Consider the following 25,380-nt stretch of genomic DNA (forward strand, 5'->3'; position numbering starts at 1 on the left):
TTTAAAAAAAAACTTAAGTTAACTTGATATGATATATTCTGTGAGGATTATTTAATAACCATCTTTCAAGAGATTTGTATTTTAAAGATCATGTCTCTTCATATGATGGATTTGACTTTAATGAAGATGTATTTGGTGAGATTGATAGGCTAAAAAATTTGTAACTTCAGATATCTTATGAAATGGCTACTTTATTGATGAAATTTTAATCACTTTTGAGCAGCAACTTTGCATTTTCAAGGTAAAATTTTCCTGGAAGACTGAGTTGTGGTTGAGATTATGAGAAATGTTTGATAAGCATTGAAACTGAACAGTATCTACCCACAGAAAGATGCACTTTAAAAAAATGCTGGTATTGGATTTAATAGGTGATATTTCTGGGGTATTCATATTACCACATAAATATAGAGTTGAGACATAAAAGATCAGATAGGATATAAACAGGTGAAGATAGGAGCTGAAGGTATATTCGGTGACCATTTCGTATCTTAGAAAAGGAAGTTAATTGAGTTAATATAGGGTCTTGAGGATAGACAGTTAATGGGAAAAAGGCATTTTAAAATTAATACTTAGTCATTTAACAGTTATCTGATTAAATACCTGGTTTATATATTTGGATTCTGTGGCATTTAACTTGATCGGTTGATGCTCCTCTTTTCTGTGTTAGGTTTCTTGGTATCTCAGTAATACCTAGGTTGTAACTTCTGGATGAGATAAAATTGCTTCTTATCAGTGAGTGGCAAGTAAAGTTAGTGGCCATTTTGAATTTTTCACTTGTTCACTTTATAGTGTACTTGCTACCTTTTACTCTATTCTCACACTGTATTTTTTGAGGTAGGCTTCACTTATGGGGCAATTAACATAGACAACACATTCTAACAAGCATTGCTATTAGGAGAGTAAAATTCTCTTAGTTGCTGATCTGATATTTTCAGTATTTCTTCAGCTGAGTGGTCATAGCTGATCTGCTCTAATAAGCTGGATGTGCTTGCAGAAATGTTTTGTTTGGTCTCCTGGCTCTCTTGTATGTTCAGGTATGTGTGTTTTGGCTTTGAAGTACCTGTATAAAATAGTGTCTTGGGCCATTTTGTGTTGCTGTAAGAGACTGTCATAGAATGGGTAATTTATAAAGAAAAGAAACTTATTTTTCACTGTTCTGGAGTCCAATATGAAGATGCTGGCATCTGGTGAAGGCCATCAGGCTGCATAATTTTATGGCAAAAAAGGCAAGAGCATGCCGAAACTTGCTTTTGTAACAGTTCCATTCCTGATAACTAATCCAGTTCCTCAGTAACAACATTAATTCATTCATGAGACCAGAGCGCTTGTGACCTAACCATGTCTTATTGGAGCCCACCTTCCAATACATGAACTTTAAGTGACACATTCAAACCATAGAATTCTGCCCCTGATCTCCTACAGGTTCACATCCTTTCACTGCACAGTGCATTCATTTCATGTCAATAGTCTCCAGCGTCTTAACTCATTCTAGCATCAACTTAAAAGTTCCAAGTCTGGAGTCTCATCTAAATCAGATATAGGTGACACTCAGTGCATGATTCATTCTGAGGTAAATTCTTCTCCAGCTCTAAACCTGTGAAATTAACAAATTATGTACTTAGAAAACAGTGGTAGGACAACATAGGATAGACACTCTCATTTCAAAAGGGAGAAATAGGCAAGAAGAAAGTGGTATCTGGTTGCAAGTAAGTCCATAACCTAACAAGGAAAACAACATTAAATCTTTTTCTTTTTGGTACCAAGGATTGAATCCAGGGCCGCTTAATCCTCATCCCTTTTTATATTTCATTTTGAGATAAGGTCTTGCTAAGTTACTTAGGATCTTGCCAAATTGATGAGGCTGGCTTTGAACTTGTCATCTTTTGCTTCAGCCTCCTGAGCTGTTGAGATTATGGGTGTGTGCTGCCACTCCCGGCAACATTAAGTCTTAAAACTGGAGAATAATCTCCTTTGACTCCATCTTGGAGTGGAGATTGAGCTTTCAAGAAGTCCCACCCCCATGGCTTTGCTGGATGGACTCAGTCGTTCTAGTAGTTTTCCTCAGTTGGAGTCTCTTGCCTGCCAGTGTCTCAGTTGCATGCTGGTGGCCTTATGGTTTTGTGATGTTGGGGCTGCTTCACTAGGTGTTGTCCTAATGGTGGTTGCTGATGGCTCTGACTCCACCACAAGACTCTGTCAGGGCCCCCAGGCTGTTAGGAACATCCTTTCTAGGGGAGACCACCATGTCTCCACTCTTGCATTCTGTGTCCTTATATATACATAGTACTACATAGATACCACCAAGGTTTACAGCGTATACATTCTGGAGAGATGAGCTGCACCTGGGCTTGCTTGAGCAGCAGCTACTGGGAGCTGGGAGTAGAGTCTTGAGGTGACTCAGGTTAGCAAGCCTATGGAGGGTGCTGCACAGGCCAGGTTCCCCAAACCATTCTGCCTTAGAGCTCTGGGCCTTTGATGAGAGAGGAAGCTTCAGAGATCTTTGAAATGCTTTTGGGATCTGTTGTAGTTAGTTTTCTCACTTCTCTGACTAAAAGATTTGACCAGACAATTATAAAGGAGGAAAAGTTTACTTCGGGGCATAGAGTTTCAGACATCTTGGTCCATTGGCAGCCAGCTCCTGGTGGCTGGAGGTGAGATAGAACATCTTTGCGAAAGGAAGCAGCTCACATCATGATCAGGAAGCAGAGAGAGATATACTCTCAGATGCAAATAAATACCACAGAGGCATGTTCCCAGGGACCCACATCCTTTAGCCATACCCTACCTGCCCTCAGTTACCACCCATAAGGGGATTAATTCACTAATTGGGTTAAGACTCTCATAACTCTATAATTTCTCCTCTAAACCATCTTGCATTGTCTCACACATGATTTTTGGGGGACACTTAATATCTAAACCATAATAGGGTCATTCTCTCGTCATCTTTGTAACCCCTTCTCTTTCTATCTGTACTAATCTTTGCAAAGGGTAGCTTGGCCACAGTCTTGGTTTGTATTCCTAAACATCTCTTTTGATTCTTTACTTGATTAGGCTATGAATTTTCTAAATCTTGTCTGTTTCTCTTTTAATTATAAATTCTGTCTTTATGTAATTTCTTTTCTCTTGTATTTTACTGTGTATATTTAAAAGTAGTCATGTAACTATTTCAATATTTTGTTGATATCCTAGTTCATTGTTCTAAAACTGCTTCCATAAAGCTCTCAGGCATGGACACAGTTCAGCCAAATTCTTTGTGAATTTGGAGAGCCTGAATTTGTAACTGGAGGGCCTCTAGTCCAGTTTTCAATACTATGTTCTTCATTTCTAGCCTAGATCTCATCAGATTTGCCTTTGCTATCTATATTTCCATGAGCATTCTTAGCATAACTTCTTAGATAACTTTTAAGAAGTCTCAGACTTTTCCTACAGCTAATTTCTTTTGAGCCCTCACCAAAATTGGCCTTAACGTTCTGTTCACAGTAGTACAGGCTATTTCCAGAATTCATTTCAAATCTGTTCCAGCCTCTCTCTACCCATTATCCAGTTCCAGAGCTGCTTCCACATTTTCAGGTAGTTGTTATAGCAACAGCTCCACTTTCCTTGCCAGTTTTCTTAGTATGTTATGTGTTACTATAACCGAATACCACAGACTCAAGTAATTTGTAAAGACAATTTATTTTTCACTATTCTTGAGGCAGGGATGCCCAGGTACCAGCATTGATGAAGTCCTTGTGTGTGTCATCCCATGGCAGAAAGTGGAAGGACAAGAGAGCAAGCTGACTGAACTCATTGTTGTAACAAATCCATTCTTGAAATAACCAGCCCACTCCCAAGATGAGGACATTAATCTGTTTATGAGGGAACAGCCCACTTGACCTAATCACCTCTTACTAGTCTCTACTTTCCAACACTGTTACATTGCAGAATAAGTTTCCAATATGTGAACTTTAGGGGTCATAATAAAACCAGAGCATACACCTAGATAAGTTCTTAGAATTTTCATAAGACAACATGTACCATATAAGTAGCAGTGAGATCAAGAAATAGAACTTAATCAGTATCCCTCAAAGTTCTGTTCTTTGTCCTCTCACTACCCTTTCCCAAAGATAACTACTATACCGATTTTTAGCATTACAGACTAATTTTGTACTTTTTGAACTTTCTGTCAGTGGAATAATATAGTATGTAGTCATAAGTGAGCTGCTTTCAACAAATGCTTGTGAGATATGTTCATGTTGTTTTGTAGGAACAACCTCTTTAATCTCTTTTCTGAATAGAGTTACATTGTATGAATGAATATACCACATTTTATTTTCTTATTTTATTGTTGGTGGACATTTAGATTGTTTTCAGTTTTTGTCTATTAGGAATTTTCTTACATGAATTTTGGTGAGCAAGTCTACACATTTCTTTGGATTACTTATTAGTGGAATATTTCTGCGTCTTAATACGATTCATGTGCCTAATAGGGTTCAGCACTATTAAATGATGTCAAGTAACTTTTCTCAAATGATTGTACCACATTTACACTCAATCTAGAAGTTGATGATTTTTCACTTGCTTCCCTTTCTCCCTCAAACTTGGCATTCTCTGTCTTATAATTGTAACAATTGTGATGGGTAAAATTTGTAAAATTGTGTTTTTAATTTCCTTGTATGTTGATTTTTAACTGGGTTAGTTGATAACAACTTTAATAGAGAAATACAGATTTCTGGTTTACCAAAAGATCAACTATTATTTGTATTGGAATTAGGACTGTTAGTGGGATAAGACTCTTCGCTCTACTCAAACTGGGTAACTTGTTAATATCTAGGCTTTTAAGTTTTTGAAGATTGCCTTAGTACTTCACATTTGCAGAATTGTTTTGTTAGTGTTTCACATAGATTTAAACTAAATTTCTGGAAGTGAGAAAATTTTATTATTAACTGTGCAAGCATTGGAAAATGGAATCACAAAGACTTTTTCATAGTACACTTAGTTGCAATCATGTTTCAGCCTTGTAAGAGAACTATACTTTTGTACTTTTTGAACTTTCTGTCTTTATTTGTTACTTTTTATGTATGTAGTATATTACATTTTCTAACTCTAAGCTTTTCTGTTGACCTGGCAATATTCTGGCATTCAGGATTGTTGTTTATGAAATAATAGTTGATTTAAAAAATTAAGGCATTTACTTTAATTTTTGACATTTCATATTCTGTTGTACTTGAGTTTTCTGAGGCTGAAATATGAATTGTGTTCAACTGACTTGTTCTTTCGTTTTGTTGTTATTTTGCTTTCTTTTGAGATAGGGTTTTGCTATATTGCCCAGGCTGGTATCAAACTTACTACCCTCCAGTTTTAGCCTCTTGTGAGGCTGGAGTTATAGGTGTGCAAAATTTTGTCTGGCTTGAATTGTTGATTCTTGACATTTTATTGATGCAATTTTAATATTTTCAACTTGCTAGATTTTCACAATAATTTTAATATTAAAGGTGCTCAGTTTTTAGTAGCCAAAATATCTTTTATGTCAGTGCTTATGTTTTGGAAACATTATTTGAAAACCAATAAATTAATTTTACCAAAATATGGTTCTTTTACAGCTCTAATTTGGTTTAGAGACATATCTCAGATGGAATACTCTAAAGTTCCAGATTTCTCATCTTAAAAATGGAGATTGGACTGACTTCAAAAAGTCGTCCCCCAAGTCCTGGATCCCCCTCACGTTCGACGCCCTCTCTCAGCTCTGAAGTAGCCAGAATGAGCTGTCGCCCTTTCTCCTTATAGCAATAAGGAGTTCCTAAAATTGGAGGGGGGAATGAAGCCAGAAATAAATAGACAGTGTAGATAGGTAAAGCGAGTCAGGTTGGATCTAGGAGGCCAATTTTGAGTGAGTCTGGGAAGCTGAAGACTCTCCCCTGAGGGTTACTGTTTACTCTACCAAGATGTAGAGCCTGCCCAGATAGACTCTCAACTGAGGGAACCATGATTAGTTCCCAAGTTTCCAGACAAAGGGGGGAATGAAAAACCAGCCTCAGAGCAAAGCCTGTTCAAGGAAGGGGGCGTGATCCTTGTCCTTGGAAAGACCCACAGAGCACTCATAGGCACATACCCACCCTGCTGAGTTGTTTATCTACAAATAACAGGAGAGATCTGGGGAGCCAGGTATCCCTGACTCAGGCTAGGTGAGGACCCATAGCAACCCCCTAGCAACCACCAGTCAGCATGAGACAGGGAAAATACCTGGGATGCCAGAAGACCTTCCCAGTAGTTTATGGTGGTTGATAACATGTTGGGAAACCATGTAGTTCAGCACGTACTCCCCTCGTGGCTTAAACCAATCAGTTCAAACGAATCGCCCTCTTGTACTAACCAATTACCCTTACCCAACTTGTTCCTGCCAGTGAATGTGCTAATCAATGTTAAGAATTGTTGTTTGATTTTCCCGAGGTGTGTGATGATTTGCTAAGAGACGCTATGATGTATGTGAAGTCCCTGCCTTCCCCAAAGAGTATAAAACTGCTGCAAACCCTGGGCTGGGGCTTTTCGGCATCACCAGTTGCTGTGTGCGTGGAGGACCAAACTAGCTCTCAATAAACACCTCTTTGCTACTTAAAAAAAAAATGGAGATTGGGGCTGCAGGTGTAGCTCAGTTGTAGGATGCGTTTTTAGCATGTTTGAGGCCCTTGGGTTCAATTCCCAGAATCCCTCACCCCCAAGTGGAAATAATAATAGTACCTACTTCAGAATTGCTGTGAGATTTCCTGAGATGCCATTAGGCATTGCCTGGTACATTGTGAGTCTCAGTCCAAGTTGCTACTGTTATTGAATGTTGTTAATAATAAATCTGTGTTTAACCTCTGTATTTCCTTTCTTTCTCAAACTTTTTTGAGAGCACATGTTAAAGAACAGTAAAATAAGATATAGGTTATTAAGTTGTGGTTGTCTATACAAGTGGAAGAGAGCAGTGCCATGCAAAACTTCAAGTCCATATTATACTAACTTTGAAACAACGTGTGGCAAAACTGGTTTTAAGCCAGGACTAACCTTTTCATTCCACACATCTGTATCAACTTGTGAGAAGTATTGAGAATTTTCCATTAGCATAGTTGTAAACAGTTTTATTTTATAATACACAAAGTATATAACAAAGGTTTTATAATACCATCTATTTCACTTACTAATGTGCTTATAGAGTGATAAATTCTAATCTAGGTGAAAGGAAGAGAATAGTGAACAAAACGAATTCTGCCCTAATTGATCTTGTGGGGAACATACATGTATAAGATAATAATAGGTCTTAATAAGTTTTATGAGGAAAACTCAAGGAGGGGATATAACATAAGTCCAGGTGAAGCCCAGGTAATGTATTTCTTTTCATGAAAGTACATTTGAAGTGACTCTTTTATAAGATAAATGATTGCCAAAAGCAAACCAAAACACCTTTTTTATTTTTTGCCGGGCGGGGCAGGGAAGAGGAGGTTACCGGGAATTGAACTCAGGAGCATTTGACCACTAAGCCACATCATCAGCTCTATTTTGTATTTTATTTAGAGACAGGGTCTCACGGAGTTGCTTAGCGCCTTGCTATTGCTGAGGCTGGCTTTGAACTTGAGATACTCTTGCCTCATCAGCCTTCTGAACTGCTGGGATTACAGGCATGTGCTACCACCTAGCCAGGCCCAAAATATCTTTCTTAGTTTGCAGGATGGAAGTCCCTGTTCAAGGTGCTGGGAAATTGAGTTCTTGGTCAGGGCTCTCTTGGCTTGCAGAGCTACCTCTTGTCTTTACATGGCCTTTCATGTTGCACTCACAGAGCAGGGTGCTTATGTTTCCTCCTTCCTCTTCTGATAAGGGCACCAGGCTTCTTGGATTAGGTTCCCACCCTTATGACTTCATTTAACTTTTATTATCTCCTGAAGATCTTATCTCCAAATACAGTCACATTGGTGGTTAGGGATTCATGTAGGAATTTTGGGGAAACAGAATTCAGTCTGGAACATATATGTGGACACACATGAGTTTTGTAAATTCTCACATATGTTATTCCATGTTAGCATACTTTATATTCTGTTTGTAGTTTAATGATCCACATTAGAATATGATAAAATATTTGATGAGCTGTTACTTTATATTTGTTGACAAATTAATACATCTAGTATTTGTGTATCCTTTTAGTATATAGGAATTAGTACGGGACTGAGGGTTTTGGGATTTTATTTTAGTGCTTTGTCTTATACATAACTTTGTGGCCTTGGACTACTCATTTGGTCTATGTGGAAATACATTTCTTTATCTGTAAAAAAGGAGAATGGAATATGGAATACATGATATTCAAAATCCCTTTGGCTCTAAATGGTTTCTGTGTTTTTAAGATGTTCATGTTCTAGAATACAAATTATTTCATATTTAATCTTTGAAATTATTCTCTTCTTCCTCTTTACAACTTTTGGAAATACTGACACTCAGCAGATTAATATCAGTATGTAGATAAGGGCATATTAATCACTAGTTTTGACTGAGTTAATTAGCATGTAGATAATAGTCCTCTTCATTAAAAAAAATAAAACAAACTCCTCCTTTTTTGACGTCTCTTTTGGTGTATTACCTTTTCTTTAAAAAATATCGTCCCTAGTTTTTTTTAAAACAATTTTTTAGTTGTTGATATACCATTATTTTATTTATTCATTTATATATGGTACTGAGAATCAAACCCAGTGCCTCACACGTGCTAGGGAAGCGTTTTACCTTTGAGCCCCAACCTTATCCCTTGTCCCTAGTTTTTTAAAGCTAGCTTTTAATCATATTTTTAAGATGAAAAAGTTCAGCTTTAGAAAAGTGTGAATAATGTCTTATTTTTTAAAATAAAATTGTAATACATAAGTTAAAAATTTAAATAGCATAGAAGGATACAGAGGGGAAAATAGTCTCCTTTCCTCCCAAGTTTCCTGGTTCCTTTCTTTAAAAGCAGTTACTCTTTTTAGTTTAATTCCTATCCTTTTAAAAAATATTTACTTTCTGTTGTTGGTGGTGGTGGAATTGTACAGAGAATTGAACTCAGGGGTGTGTTGTGCCACTGAGTTGTATTCCTAGCCTTCCTTTTATTATTTTTTTTTTTATTTTGAGTTAGGATCTCAGTAAGTTGCCTAGGCTGTCTTTAAACTTATAATCCTCCTGCATTAGCCTCCCCAGTAATTAGGCTTATACTTGTGTCCAACTCAAGAATGTTTTATATCTATACTATCATTCATGTGTTTTTATTTCTGGACCTCTAGTACATATTGACACACATGTACATACATGTGTGAGTACACACATGGAAGCCTAATGCATTTTGAATTTTCTTTCCTAATTGCTTATATTTTGTTCCATTTTTACATGGGAAAAAATTAAGAACTGTCTTATTCTCTTTTCCTATGGCTGCATAATGTTCCATTGCATGTTTGTGTCACCAGGTTTATATGGTGGGTATTTAGATTCTTTTTGTTGTTGTTTTGCTGGACAGTGTATCCAGGGCCTTGCCCCTGGTAGGCAAGCACTCCATCACTGAGATGTACTCCCTCAACCCCTGTCTTACTGTTACAAATGATGGCCCCAAGTTGTTATGTCTTAATACATTATATACACTTATTTGTAAGTAAAAATATACAAATATACAACATGTAGTATCTTAGGGAGCTTACAGAATCTTCAGTAACATGGTTCAAACTTGGTATGTTAAGACAGTCTGTGCATTTTATTTACCATTGGCTAAAAATAAGATATTTAAAATATTTGTTCATATTGTAACTGTGGCAGAAAGACCCCCTCCTCCCATAGTTTACATGTCTAGAGATAGTTAGGTAAATCATATCTTTTGTAACTTTATAGTATTTGTAAATAGTCTAGTAATTGCTGGGGAATTTTGTTTATGTATGTAATATTATTGGTTATTTGTCTTTCATTATTCATCTACATTCTTGATACCTTCAAGCACAAATAGAGCTGGATAAAGTTGGAAAGGACTTTATGTATCATTTGGTTTAACTTTCTTATTTTGCTCACCTGTTCATAAACCTGTCTTGATATTGCTGTTCTTGAATCTGCTTGCATACTTGAGGAAATCGGGGACGAAGGACAAAAGTGGAATGGAGACTTTATTTTTATTTTTTAATGCTATGGATTGAACCAGGGCATTGTGCATGCAGAGCATGTGCTCTATCACTGAACTGCATCCATAGCCTAGAGCCTTTTGAATTGCATAAGTGATCTTTCATAAAGTTTTTAGACTAGCAGTATATCAGCCAGCTCTGAAGAAGAGTATTCTTGACAAAGATGGGACAGGGCATCTTCTCCCAGGTCCCAAAGCTTGGAAAAATTAGCAAGGCAGCTTTTAAAGAAAAATTTAAGTAAGGTGCTCATTTATATATCATAAAAATATTTCATATATACAGATAATGTCTTTAAAAAACAAATGGAGAGTCATTCGTTCATTTATTTTATTTTTGCGATAATTGGGAATTGAACTCATCAAACTGCATCCCCACCCTTTTTTATTTTTAAAAATTTTGAGACAGGGTCTTGATAAGTTGTCCAGACTGGCATCTAACTTGTGATCTTCCTGCTTCAGCCTCCTGAGTAAGCTGGGATTGTAGGAGTGTGCCACCATGCCCATCTTCATTCACTTAATTAATAAACATTTACTGGTTGTGTATGTTAGTTACTATATAGGTATTAGGCAAAATAAAATAGATAAAAGCATCTTCCCTTCGCAGACTTTACATTTAGTGAGTGTGGCAGACACTATAAAAATAACTCCATTAATTTTATAGTATGTTGGAAGATGATGTGCTGTGAAAAAGGAAATAGGATAGAGTAAGAGGCAATGAGGATGTAGAAGTAAGGTTGAGTTGGTACATTAATAAATAGTGAGATCAGGATGAGGTTCATTGATGGAACTATTTGAATGTAAACTGGAAGGAAGAGAGCTAAGCTAGTTAAGAGGAAAAAGATTATCTTAGGCAAAGGGAATAGCTGGAGCAATGATATTAGAGATGGGGAATACCTGGCACATTTAGAAGGCTAGAGACAATTTGATGTGGAGTGAAGAAGGGGGAAGAGTTAAGACTTCTGCTTTTATTTTCAGTCAAAGGAAGTGATCTGATCTGACTTAGGTTTTTTAATCTGTTTTTTTGGTACCAAGGATTGAGCCCAGGGGCACTTAACCACCAAGTCACATCCCCAGCTCCTCCACCCTGCCCCTTGTAATATTTATTTTATTTAGAGACAGGTTCTCACTAAGTTGCTTAGGGCCTCGCTCTGTTGCTGAGGTTGGCTTAGAACTTGGAATCCCTCTGTTTCAGCCTCCTCAGCTGCTGAGATTATTGGTATGTGCCTCTGCACCCAGCCTTACTTAGATTTTAAAAGGGTTCTTTGGTGAGAGAGGGCAGGAGAGAATTTAGAAAATTGTTTGCAGTCGTCTAGCTTAGCAGGAGATAGCAGTGTAAGTGCTAAGACTAGTCAGATTCTGGATACTTTTACAGATAGAACCAATCAATGTAACTTCATGTTGGATATAGATCATCAGAGGAGTTGATTGGGTTTCAAGGAAGTGGAAGGATAGATAGAGTTAGCATCACCTGAGATGGGAAAAGCTACAGAAAGAGCAGACATGGGAGAGAAGATCAGGAGTGTAGTTTTGAACAGGTTACTTTTTTCTTTCTTTCTGGGAATTGAACCTAGGGTGCTTTACTGCTGAGCTCTATCCCTGGCTCTTTTTATTTTTGATACAGAATCTTAAGAGCCTGAGGTTGGTCTAAAACTTGCAGTGTTCTTGACCTTAGCCTCCCAAGTCACTGGAATTAAAGGGGTGTGTCACTATGCCCAGCTTGAACTGGTTACTTTTGAGATATATATATATGACATTCAAATGGAGATTTTGAGGCATTTGGAGTTCTTGAGGAATTTAGCGAATAAAAGATAGAAACTCAAGTCAGTGTTTGCATGGTGTTTTAGTCAGCTTTTTTTGCTGCTGTGACCAAAAGATCTGACAAGAACAATTAAGAAGAAGAAGGAAAAGTTTATTTTGGGGCTCACGGTTTCAGGAGTCACAGTCCTCCATTCCTCTGGGCTGGAGGTAAGGCACTTCATGGTGGAAGGGTGTGGTAGAGGAAAGCAGGCCAGGACAGGACATGACATGATCAAGAAGCCGAGAGAGATGGGGTTGTGGCTCAGCGGTAGAGCGCCTGCCTCGCTTGTGTGAGACCCTGGGTTCAATCCTCAGCACCACATAAAAATAAATAAACAAAATAAAGATATTGTGCCCATGTATAACTTAAAAAAAAAAAAAAGCAGAGAGAGAGAGCTCCACTCAACAAGGACAAAAATAAGTCTTAAAGGGACACCCCCAGGTCCCACCTCCTTTCGCTACCTGCCTACAGTTACCACTCAGTTGATCCCTATCAGGGACTTTAGTGCACTGATTAGGTTAGATCTCTTATAACCCTAACATTTCATTTCTAAGCTTTCTTGCATTGTCTCATAAATGAGCCTCATATCTGAACCAATAACACATAGCACTTAAAGCCATTGAACTGGGTGAGGTTATAAAAAAATATGATCTATCAAAACTTTGGAAATACAAATGTTTATTGATCAACCAGTAAGCCCCTTTTTTTCCTCCCTCATTGAAGAAAGACTAGGTAAATAACATTTGGGTTCTTCTTGTATGCCAGGCATAAAATATGTAACTATTCCTATCACACTTATAACTGTCACTTAAAGGCTATGTAATTTCTCAAAGTCATATTGGTATTGAGGATTTAAATTGTTTTACCTCAAAGTTTATGCTCTTTCTAATGTATTGAGAATAGAAGGTAAACATTCCTTTTCTAATACAGCATATCCTACTAGAATTATCTGAGGTGTTTATCCAGTCTTTGCTAGATTATTCAAGTTAGCCACTATTGTAACAGTAAGGTCACTGAGGAGCTAAAGATAAATGCCCCATTTAAAAAGATGATGGCTCTTTACAAATCTTTGGTTATTTACAGAAGAAATAAAATGGCCAATAAACATCATACTAGCATTTCATTTCAGTAATGAAATACTGAGGTAATTGGCTTATAAAGAGAAAAGGTTTATTTTGGCTTATAGTTTTGGAGGTTCCAATCAGTGATTCATGGTCTCTGGGCCTGTGGAAAGTCAGCATATTGTGATGGCAGTGCTTGACAGAGCAAGACAGCTTACATCAACAGTTAGGAAGCAAAGATGAAAGAGGAAGACACAAGAGTTTCACTTATTTAAGTTTTTAAAGTTCTCAAAGTTCTCTTTCTTTTCCCAAAGACCTCTAATAGGCCCTATTACCACCTTAAGGTCCACACCACCCTGGGGACTAAGACTTTTAACACGTGGGCCTTTAGAGAATAGTCAACATTGAATTATAGCAGGTGTATAAAAGTTGAAATTAGATTAAAACAAGCATTTATTTTTTTTTCACATCTCAAGTGGATAAGAGTAAAAAGATTACTGCTACTTAGTGATTTGTGGGTATAAGGGGAAAAGGCACTGGAGGTTGAACCCATGCTGCATATGCTAAACTTGTGTTCTATCACTGAGCCCCAGCCTAATACATTCTTCATATGAATTTATGCTGCTCTGACCTCTATAGAGGTCATAATTCATTAAAATTTAAAATATTCACATCCATTGACATAATTTCATGTTTAAACTTATCCTAGAGAAATACAATATATACATACAAGTTTTTTTTATTGCAGCTGATCTGAGGTAATGAAAAGTTGAGAACAGTGAAATTCCTTTTAACAGTCATCTCATCTATATAGTAGGTTACCATACAGCAGTTAGAATAAGTTATAGCTTTCTGTTCTGATAAGAAAAAATGCTTAAGATATAATGCTAAATGGAAGGTGGGGGGAGGAGTTACAAAATAGTATGCAAAATATGCTGTTTTAAAAGATGTATAAGATGAACATATGAGTTTGTTGGGATGAACCTAACTACATATATAACTATAAAGTTTTAATAAAGCAATAAATAAAAGATATATAAGAAGACCTAAAGAAATGCATACTGAGTTGTTAATAAGTTGTTTCTGTGTTATGGGAGACTTTCATTTTATATTTCTAAATTGTTTTTATTTTTAAAATAAGTCTTTTAATAATCAGGAGGGAAAAATGAAACAAAAAAGGCCAGTGGTTAGTTTACTATAGGATCTAGCAAAAGAATTGGGAATGCTTGCAGTTTGCTGTACAGTTTCTCCATAATTCACTATTAACCTTCTCCTCAGTTTTCTGTGAACCATGGGTTTGGATGATCTTAAGCTGATACTTACATGACAAGTAAGCTGGTTTTAAAAATAAAATTTTCTCTCTCCAGTATTAACTTCCAAGCTGCTTTTCTGATAAAACAAGAACAATGGAAAACTTTTCAAAACATTTATTTCTTTATGGCAGCTTTTGATTGTGTAGGAAAAAATTAATAATATAGCAGTAATCTTGGGATATATTCCAAACTAAAGCTGTCTTTTATTGGAAGACTTTTATTTTAAGGAAATATTCAAATTTTTAAATATTTAAATTTAAAAGTGCTAAATAGCTTTTCTTAGGAGTCCAATTTGTTTGTTGTCAAGTTTATGGCAGATTCATCTTACAAGGCCTATAGTGTTCACTATTATTAGAACCAGCTGTTTTGCCAGAAATCTTGCTGCACTGCAGCTGCAGTTCCTTTCTGATTGAAAAGACTAAATAATGATGGATATCTTAATTTTTTTTTTTTTTTTTAAAGCTGAAAACAGTGTACTGCATATACTCCAGTGGAACAGTGGGGTTTCAGTTGATTAGGATTTTTCTTTTTAAATTCTTACTAGAGGTATTGCTGTGGCTATCTTGGTGAAAAGGTGTGACAACTTCCATAAGGGTCAGTTTGCCAGAAAGACTGCAGTTTTTTAAATTTCTACTTTCCTCTCTGTAGGTCTGCTAATTTATGCAGATGATTGACTCTGCATTGTCCATGGTTTTGTTCTCTAGTTATCTATGTGACAAGAGAATAGGCTATATTATGGAGAGTGGTGCCCGATGATAGATTATGGCCACAATGTGAAGGCTTTTCTATTTTCTAGGCAAAGTAATAAGTGCTTTGATTAAAGTATGTTTTAAAAAGATAAACTGTAGTGGCTTTAAAAATTTAGTTTTTTTGTTTTTTGCCATCTAAGGATGGAGATGGGAAGACCATTTGGAGCTATCTTAAAACAGTTGAAGAGAGAAATGTGAAGGACTTGGTTTAGGGCAGTGGAAATTAATTATTGGAAGCACATTTGAGAGATTTGGTGATGTAACTACTTGATGGGGGTGGGGGATTGCTGAGGGAGAGAAAGAAGTAAATATAATTGTGAGTTTTTAGGTTAGAAGTATGAGTCATGGGGGCGGGGGATATAGCTCAGTCGGTAGAGTACTTGCTTCGCATGCACAAAGCCCTGGGTTCAATCCCTAGCACCACCACCACCAAAAAAAAAAAAAAAAGAAAAGCATGTGTCACATATCTAGTTAGAGACATTTAGTAATAGGCATTTGGAAATGTGAGTCAGGAGTTTAGAAACAACTAAGAGGAATGTTCTGTGGTGGTTTCTGAAGCCTTTGAGGTAAGACTGTTCAGATTTCAAATCTCTTCTCTGACACTTCACTACAATGAGTGATAATCATGTGTATCTGAAAGGTCTGTTAAGGTCATGCATATAAAACTACCTATAAATGGTTGTGGGTATGATTTTACCTATGTATTTTCTTTTCCTGTGTATTTGTCTAATCTATCTGACATATCCAGGAACAAATGTTTCAAAGCAGAAGGATGAGAGTTTTAAGAGGGAAAGATTGGTCTAGTCAGATTTCGATTACTAGAAAACTAGGTACGTGAACTGTATTGTTAGCTCTATGAAATTATCTCAGGTTGTGTGGGTTTTTCTTTTTTCTTTTTTTTTTTTTTTGGTGGTGCTGGAGATTAGAACCCAGAGCCTTTTGCATGCAAGCCAAGCACTCTACCAACTGAGGTATATCCCAGCCCTCAGGTTGTGTTTTAATATTATGTTCTGTTCTTTATTGAGAATGAGTAAAAAAAGTATTCTAAAAATCTGTGTTGATGATGTCATGGTTTCAGTGTACCATATAGGAAAAACCTATGATTTCTCTGAAGTATTTTTGTTATAACAAATTGGTATCTTATTTTATTAGGTATGTTACTCTGTTTTGCATTACTATAACAAAATACCTGTGGCTAGGTACTTTATAAAGAAAAGAGGCTTATTTAGTCCACAGTTTGGGAGGCTGAATGTCTAATAGTATGGTGCTGCTGTCTCAGGTGAAGATCCTCTTGGCTGCATCATATGGCTGAAGGCATTGAAGCAGTAGTTCATTTGAGAGAAAGAGAGATCACAAGGCAAGACAGGAAGCCAAAGAGCAGAGAGGTGCTAATCTTGCTCTTTAATAGTAACCTTATCATGAGACTAATCCAAGGTCCCATGGGAATTACTGTAATTCCGTCTGAGGGCAGTACCCTCAGTGAGCAAGTCATCCTCTACTAGGTTCTACCTTTTAAAGGTTTCACCACTTTTTAATAACACCACACATTAGATCAAGCTTCTAATATACTATGGAGAACACACTCTAGTACTGAGTGAACAGGTTTTTTTTTTTTTTTAAGTATATTTTTTTCCCCTAGCACCTTAGTATTGAACCCAGAGCTTTGTACATGCTGGGCAAGTACTTTATCACTGAGTTAATCCCCAGTTCTTTTTAATTTAATTTGAGACTAGGTCTTGCTAATGTCTTCTGTATGGCCTCAAACTTGTGATCCTTCTGTTTTAGCATCCCAAGTAGCTGGGCTTACAGGCTTCTGCCACCTTGCCTGTTTTCTTTGTCTTTCTCTTTTTTTTTATTTTTAAAATTAGTACATTATAGTTATACATACATAATATTAGGGTTCATTTTGACATAATTACACAAACATGAAATATAATTTGCTCTAATTCAGTCCCCAGTACTTCCTCTTTCCCTCTCTTCCTCTCCTCCCATTTTCCCTTTCTTCTCCTCTCTTGATCTTTCTTCTATTATTTATGGTTTTGTTTTTTAAATTAGTATTTTATAAATAAAGGTGAATGAAATTCACTGTGGTACATTCATATATGTATATAGGATAGTTTGGTCAATTTCATTCTACTGTTCCTCCCTTTCCCCTTCCCTCCTCCTTCTTAATCGAATCCACTGATCTCTCTCCTTTTTTCCTGGAAATACCCTCCTCACCCTTCACACCCCCCACAACCCCTTTGGTATAGTATCTGCCTCTGTGTTTTCTCTTGACTATTAATTTCCATTTAACTTTTTTTTTTTTTTTTTTTTTTTAATGATATACCTGTGTTGCATCTTTTGTGGGGGATAAAGGATAGAAATTTATTCTCTCAAAATTTGGGAAGCTATAAGTCTGCTATCAAGCTGTGGACTGGATTGCCTTCTTCTGAGGGCTGTGAGGGAGAATCTATTCTTTGTGAAAGAGAACCTGACCTAACTTTTGATAGTTTGCTGGCAGTCTTTGGCATTGCTTTGTTTGTAGAAACATCATCCCAGGTTCTCATTTTACATGTTCTCCCTTTGTACCTATTCAAATTCACACCCCTCCCCCTTTATTTTCTCGGTTAGTGCTAAGGATCAAGCTGTAGGTCTCACACGCTAAGCAAGTGTTGTATCACTGAGGCATACACTCAGGCCCTATATTTTATCTTTAATTGACACATGGTAATTATATATATTACTGGAGTATGGTTTGACATTGCAATATATGTGTACCTTGTATAATGATCAGATCAGGGTATTTAGTACATCTTGTCTCTTCAGACATTTATCTAAATGTCTCATATAGTTAGTTAGTGGCAAAAGTTGACATTTCTGTCTAACTCCAGGTATTTCATCCTCTTCATAAGTAAATATGCCTAAAACATTTGACTCATGATTGATGTTCTCTATTACTAGGATCTCACTTCTTTCTGCTTGTCAGCAATATTGGTTAGGATGACTCAGACTTAAGTAGAGAATTGAAGATATGGACCTGGTCCCTTTATGACTCTTCACACTTTGTCATAAGGGCTAGAAATGTAGTGCAGGCATATATTACTTGTTTTCTTATAGTTCTCTTGGTCTTTTTGTTTGTGAGCTTTTAGAGAAGTCCAGCCCTTCAAACAGAAAAATGTCTTGCTTAGCCACCAACTTTGGGGTTGAGTCTTTTTCAAAACAAATCCTGTGAGGTTTATAACAGATGGGTAAAATGTACTAGTCCACCTTTTCACCATTTATATTAAAAATTTAAGAAAGAAAATTATGTGGAATATTACTCCTAGTACATTTCTTTCTTTTTTCTTCTTTTCCATTTGGGGAATTCAACCCTAGGGCACATCATCAAACTACCAAAAAGCTACTATCCCCAGGCCTTTTTTACTTTCTCTTTTTAGACAAGGTCTCTCAGTTCCTCAGACAGGCCTTGAACTTGTGATCCTCCTGCCACAGCCTCCCAAGTAGCTGGGTTTATAGGCATGTGCTTTGTGCCTGGTACATTTTTCTTTTTGTTATTGTTTCATCAGAAAGAATAGATTTTTATGAACAAACTAATAAATGGATACAGATGATAACCATAATAACTAACCATTTGATGAGCATCTAACCATTTAATGGGCATCTTATATTATCCAGGTATGCCAATATACTGTGTTATTCTCACAACAAACCGGAAAAGTAGGTATTATCTTTCTGTTTTTACATAGGATGAAAATGAGACTTAGATTAAATATGTTGTTGAAGCAGGCCTCACAATCAGTTGTGCTTGCTCAGTCTGTGACCATTTCACAATCTAGTAAAGGACAGTGCAGGTGATGGCTGAGGGGCTGCACTTGCTGTATTGTCATCATCTCTGAGTCTTAATATCCTCATTGGAAAAATAAAGTCAATAAAATATCATTTTTGGACTGGAGATATGGCTCAAGCGGTAACATGCTCGCCTTGCATGCGTGCGGCCCAGGTTCGATCCTCAGCACCACATACAAACAAAGATGTTGTGTCTGCCGAAAACTAAAAAATAAAATAAAATAAATAATTATAAAATATCATTTTCATTAAGTATTTTATAAAGTTTGGGTGAGTATTTATTGTATCTTTTTATTGACTTAAAAAACATACTCGGGGGCTGGGGATATAGCTCAGTTGATAGACAGCTTGCCTCACATGTCCAAGGCCCTGGGTTCAATCCCAGCACAACAAAAACAAAATGAAACAACAACAAAAAACCCCTACTCTCAGGAAAGTTGAATCAAAATAAATTGATTAAAGAATACAGAAAGGTATAAAGTATATGCAATTATACAAATATAGTATAATTACAGATAATTTAAATAGTTAGATAAGACAGAAACATGTAAGAATAAAGGCTTAAAGAATTGAAAATAGCAATATAAAACATGTCCAAAAGAATTACACTGCTCCCCCCCACCCCCCCAACAAGCAATATCAATGTTATCAAGAAGTGGAGGTTTTAACAGTTTAATTGGGGAAGACTTTCTGGAGAAGAGGGGAGAAAAAGCACTTATGATTACCTATGAGATAGGATGCTAAGTACTTTGCATGGGTTGATCCATTTAATTTTTCTACCACAACTCTGAGATAGAATTACATCCTTTTTAGATGAAGCAAAGAAACTTTTTTTTTCCCCCTCAAGATCATATAAAGAGTAAGTGGCAAAAGTTGGTGTTCCTGTCTAACTCTGTGTATTTCTTCTTTTTCATCATGTCTCAGTCTGGAATATGGAGCCCAGGTGTGTGTGTAGGGATTGAGTTTTTTCTAGATTGTAAAGTATAGGATTATTTTTAAGAATACAGTGAGGGGCTGGTGGTGTAGTTCAGTGGCAGAGTGTGTGCTTAGAATGTGCAAGGCTGGCTTCAATCTCTAGGAAAGAAAGAAAGAAGAAAATAGAGTGAGCATATAATTTGACAGAAGAGAGTAGTTAAATAATGTTATTCTTATAAGATATTTTAATAGGAGATATATGTGCTTATTATTTTAGACTGTGATCTTTAATGTTTTGGAAATAACGGTGTAATGTATTCACTTTTTTCCTTAGATGGATACCCAGTTGTTTTAATTCATTTATCAAATAATCCCTTTTTTCTTTGGATTAAAAGAATTAGCTTCTGGGGCTGGGGTTGTGGCTCATTGGTAGAATGTTCATGTAGTATGTGCAAGGTCCTCGGTTCACAGGACCACATGAAAATAAAGAAAATAAAGTTATTGTGTCCAACTACAACTAAAAAAAAATATTTTTAAAAAGAGAATTAGCTTCATTGAAATATTATTTACATACCTTTAAATTGTAAATTTACAGTCTAAACAGTTGTACAACTTTCAAGGGTTTAAAAAGAATTTTTCTTTATTCCTCTTCCTCTTCCTGTCTTTCAGTGGTATTAGGGATTGAATCCATAGCTTTGCACTTGGTAGGCACACACTGTATCACTTAGCTATGCCCCAGACTTTTTCATTTGAGGCAGGTACTCACTAAATTGTCTAGGATGACCTTGAACTTGTGAACCATCTGCATGGCAAGCCTATTGAGTTGCTGGGAATATAGGCATGTGCTACAGTGGCTGGCTTTAAAAACAAAAATCAAGAAACTTTAAAGAACTTGCATTGTTTTTTAATAATTCTCCATTGAAATTTGCAGGGAGGTGATTTGGTTCTCATTTTATAATGGATTGTATTATCTCCATTTTATAAGCATTTGCCTAAGACTTTGTAGCTAGTAAGTAGATCTGAGACTGAAATGTAGGACATTTTAGGAAATAGTAGTACGATAGTTGAGAACAGATTGTTGAGGGCTTGCTAATGTCAGACTAAAAATTTATATTGCATCACTTAGAGTGAGCATTATCTTGTTAGTGATCCTCCTCCTCTTTTCCTCCTTTTTTAAAAATTGACGGTGCTAGGAATGGAACTCAGGGCCTCAAGCATGCTAGGTAAGTGCTCTACAGCTGAATTATATCCCCCAGCCCTCCTATTCTTATAAAAGATGCCATGATGTTGACCCCATCCTCATGACCTCATCTAATTGTAATTATCTCTCTCTAGATACCATTAACAAATACCTCAAGACTCTGGCATTGTGATAGGAGTGGGGGTCGGGAAAATATCCAAAATGTCCTTGAAGTCATTCTTCCATTATCTGGATGAAAAGCAAAATTGGATTCCTTTTATACATACTAATCTCCTTGTAAAATAATTGCTTAGTGTTCTGTTCAGAACACATCTTTTTAGTTTTTGTGACCTGCCCAACTAAAAATTTTCCAAATCTAGGTTGTTTCCCTTTTGATTATAAGTTCTATCTTTTAACTTGTTTTCCTTACACTTTACTGGAAGTAGTGAAGATAAGCCATGTAGCAGCCTCATACTTTGCTTCAATTTTCTTCTCCCAAACATCAGAGTTTATTGCTCGAAAGTTCTGCCTTATAAAAAGCAAATGTTAGAACTGTTACCACTTCTTGGTACCAGTTTCTGTACCTATAACAAAACACCTAAGACTGGGTAGTTTATAAAGAACAGAAATTTATTTCTTACAGTTCTGAGATTGGAAAGTCCAAGATCAAGTTGCTACCAGGTTCATTGGCTGGTGAGGGCTGTTCTGTTTCAGAAAAATTGTTGCTCCATCCTCACATAGAAGAGGCTGTCAAAGGACAAAGTTGTAGCAATTTAGTTTAATCTGAAGTTGGTTTTATTTTCAGTTCAGATTTGGATAGCACTTTATTCCTTAAAACAGAATAAGAATTCATTGGGTTAAGCAAGGGAGGTTTGTTTTTTTTTTTTTTTTTTAGATAGAAAAGCTTGAAGAAAGCTGGATGTGGTGGCATACACCTATAATCCCAGCTACTGATTCCAGCTGTTGAGGCCAAGGTAGGAGGATCACAAGTTGGAGGCTAGCTCTGGCAATTTAGTGAGACCCTGTCTCAAAAAATAAAATGGGTCAGGGATATAGCTAAGTGGGAAAGTACCCCTGGGTTCAATCCCTAGTACTGTATGCATGTATGCATGAATAAATAAATAAAAGTAAAATTTAAAAAATAATTAAAAGTCTGAAGAAAACCAGAACAAAAGAACAAAAAGACTGATCATTTCAAAGAGGAACCACAAGTCAGAATGATAGGAAAACAACTGGTTAACATCAGTTACTTTAAGTTACATTTTTTGTGTAAGGATTAAGGCAGGTAACTTCATTATTATGCCAGTTGAAATTGGCTTGATCCAGAAATTTTGTTGTCTCTATAATCCTGATATCCTGGAAATAAACAGTTAGTTTCTAACTTTAGTCAGGAAAGTTAGTACAAGTGACTCCATTTTGATTTTTAGAATTTTAAGACCACAGTTTAGTCTAAAACAATGGCCTCTTGTAATTTTTATTTAATAGGATAAACATATTCCCTTGCATATCTTTTATATGGACATTCTTCCCATCCTTATGATTTAATCCCCTAAGTACCCCACCTCTTAATACAATTATATTGTGAATGAAGTTTCAATTTAAGAATTTTGGGGGAAATGTTCAGATCATAGCATATAGAGATATAATGTACAATAAAAGAGAACTTTTCTAGGGATAAATATTTAAAGTGGACTGCAAATATTATTCTGTAGATATGTATAAAGTTTACTTAAAGCTGATTACAAAAATATGTATTTGAAGGAATGAAAAGTTCTTAGATTATCTGTACTTGGTAACTAAGTTCAGTACTATATCTTATATTTATATGATTTAAATTTAAAATGTCCCATGAACATCTGATGAGTTATGGTAGATAGGGCATGTGACCGTTCTTACTAATTTTAAAAATATTAATATCTTCATAATCTATGTAGGATAATCTTAGTGATTTTTCAAATTGAAGTATCAGTTCCTTCCTTCCTCCCTCCCTCCCTCCCTCCCTCCCTCCCTCCCTCCCTCCCTCCCTCCCTCCCTCTCTTCCTTCCTTCCGTTTTCCAAAACAAGGAAACTCAAGTGCAAGTCTCAGTGTGGAATGTTTACTTAAAAAAAAAAAGTGTAACTGTTGATTTCTGGACATATTATTTTTCCCACTCCCCCTTTTTTGTTAAATGTAGTCATTTGTTTCTGGTATGGAGCATAAGGGTTTTTTCTATCTAAGCTGTGTATCTGAAAGGAATGTAAATTGGTTTAATATAATGTAAGTCTTCACCAGAAATTTGGTTATATATCAAGACAAATTCTGTTTTTTAATGATAAGATATTATTAAATGATGGAAGTTTGTAGGATGATTTTATTCTCTTTTGACAAGTTTAATTCATTCATTTTACCAGTATTTTATGCTTATGAGCATATAAAGATCTAGTGGATCTTGCTTTCAAGGAACTTAACGTGTCTTAAAATACGACCTAGATTATAATTTTGTGAATTCTGGCATGTTCAATAATTGTTCTTGTAGCTTGTGTAAACTATGAAGGAAAGAGAAACTTGGATTTGAAATAAAACATTTATAATAGAAGTATCTGAAGTGAAAAGCATTTGAAATAAAAATGCCATACAAAAAATTGACTCTGGAATTGTGCTGTTATATTAAGTAGAATTGTTTTATTAAGAAAAGGTGAATAACAGATGTTACAAGGATTTTTGGTGGAATGGAGGAACTTTTTCCCTTATGGATTTCATTTATCATCATGAAAATAACTACATTATCAAAAATCATAAAAGACTACCTCTTCAGTCATGTAACACAGATTGTTAATATCTTGATGAATTGATTGTCGTAATTTCTGTGTCGGTAGGTAGGCATACACAATCATTGTATTATAAATAAAATGTTTCTTTTTAACTTTACATTATAAATATTTATTACACAAAAAATGGAAAGAACTAGCTCCTGTTTTCTTTCTGTTGCACTATCACACAACACTTCTGACTCCAGACATTCTCCAACTCTCTGGACATCACTGGACTGCCATATAATTCGGTTAAATGCTAATTACTCAGAATTAGTGCATATCCCACAATTTAAGGACTCAGTTCCACTAAATTGACCCTCCTCTTTTTCCACCTTGCACTCTTCAGGTCCCTGTTGCAAATAGTCCAGGTTATTCATACTTTTGTCTGACTTGGCTACAAATTGGAGTTTTCCAGGATCTCTTCCTTAAGTTTGCTAATTTGATATGATGGCCCACAGAACTCAGGGAAGTACCTTTACAGGTTTATTATAAAGGATAAAAAAAATGAATAGTCAGTTAAAAAGGTAGATAGGATGAGGTGTAGAAGGTTTCTGAGCATGGGCACTTGTCCCTATAAGATGTTGAATGCCACTCTTCAGGCTTGGTAGCTCCTTGAATCCCACTAATGGGAACTTTATATGAAGGCTTCATCACATAGGCCCGATGGGTTTTGCCTGGAGGAGATGAGGGACAGGGCTGAAAGTGCCAAGCCTGTCGTAGTGGCTCAGTCTTTCTGATGACCAGCTCTCATCTAGGAACCCTCTCCAAGAGTCACCTCATTAGAATAAAAGATACTCCCATTACCCAGGAAATTCCAAGGAATTTAGGAGCTCTATGTCAGGAACCAGGATCATACAAATAATCAAACAAAAGGTTTACCTAGCACCCCTATTAAGTTAGGAAATTACAAGAATTTCAGGATCTGTGTGCCAGGAACTGGAGACAAAAGATGAAAGATCTATTTCTGTCATAATATCATAGACACATAGGATTATTTATCTTTATTATCTTTCTTTTCTACAATGTTTTATTATAGAAAAATTTAAACTTTGCTTAAAGTAGAGAGGTATTATGATGATCCCCTGGCACCTAGCTTCAAAAGTGATTGACACTTTGCTAGTCTGTTTTCTTTGTTCTCCCAGTTTTGTTTCATTTTCCTGGAGCATTTTAAATAAATCCTACACATTGATTACTATGATTTTAAATTATTTCTTAGTAGTCCATCAGTGGATACATGAGCATTACTAACTTGTAGCCAAGCAAATCTTATTTGATTTTGTCTTGTTTTATGAACTAGTAAATAAAATAAGTGTAGCAGAGATTTGAGACTTTCAAACTTATTTAGAAACAGAAAAATAATAACATTTTGTCCTCTAAATACTTGAATTTTCCTTGTCTTTCAGTTCCTGGAATGGATGGAGGTGCTTTAACTGATACAAGTCTCACAGATTCCTTTTTCAGCACCAGCTTTATTGGAGTCAATGGCTTTGGAAGCCCAGTAGAAACAAAGTACCCCTTGATGCAGGTATTCTTAGTGTGACTTCCTATTGCACTAAACAGTGAAGTTTATTTTAGGGGTGGGGACCATTTGGAGATTTTGTTTATCTTAAATTG

General features: G+C 36.0%; 1 protein-coding gene across 9 annotated transcripts in view; it reads left to right on the forward strand.

Moving 5' to 3' along the window:
• Pan3 (poly(A) specific ribonuclease subunit PAN3) overlaps positions 1 to 25,380 on the forward strand; it is a 140,079-nt gene that overhangs the window by 1,917 nt on the left and 112,782 nt on the right. For all 9 annotated transcript variants that reach the window (XR_006853886.2, XM_058582509.1, XM_058582508.1 and 6 more), the window contains exon 2: positions 25,170 to 25,291. Coding sequence is in view for 8 of the 9 variants with exons in the window: in XM_058582508.1 (XP_058438491.1) it covers positions 25,170 to 25,291 (122 nt within the window). In the remaining variant the exon portion in view is untranslated. The remainder of the gene's footprint in view (positions 1 to 25,169; positions 25,292 to 25,380) is intronic.

Source organism: Marmota monax, unplaced genomic scaffold (genome assembly GCF_021218885.2).
Source record: "Marmota monax isolate L192 unplaced genomic scaffold, Marmota_monax_Labrador192_F-V1.1 WCK01_AAM20220418_F8-fsc00011, whole genome shotgun sequence".
Classification (NCBI taxonomy): Eukaryota; Metazoa; Chordata; class Mammalia; order Rodentia; family Sciuridae; genus Marmota; species Marmota monax.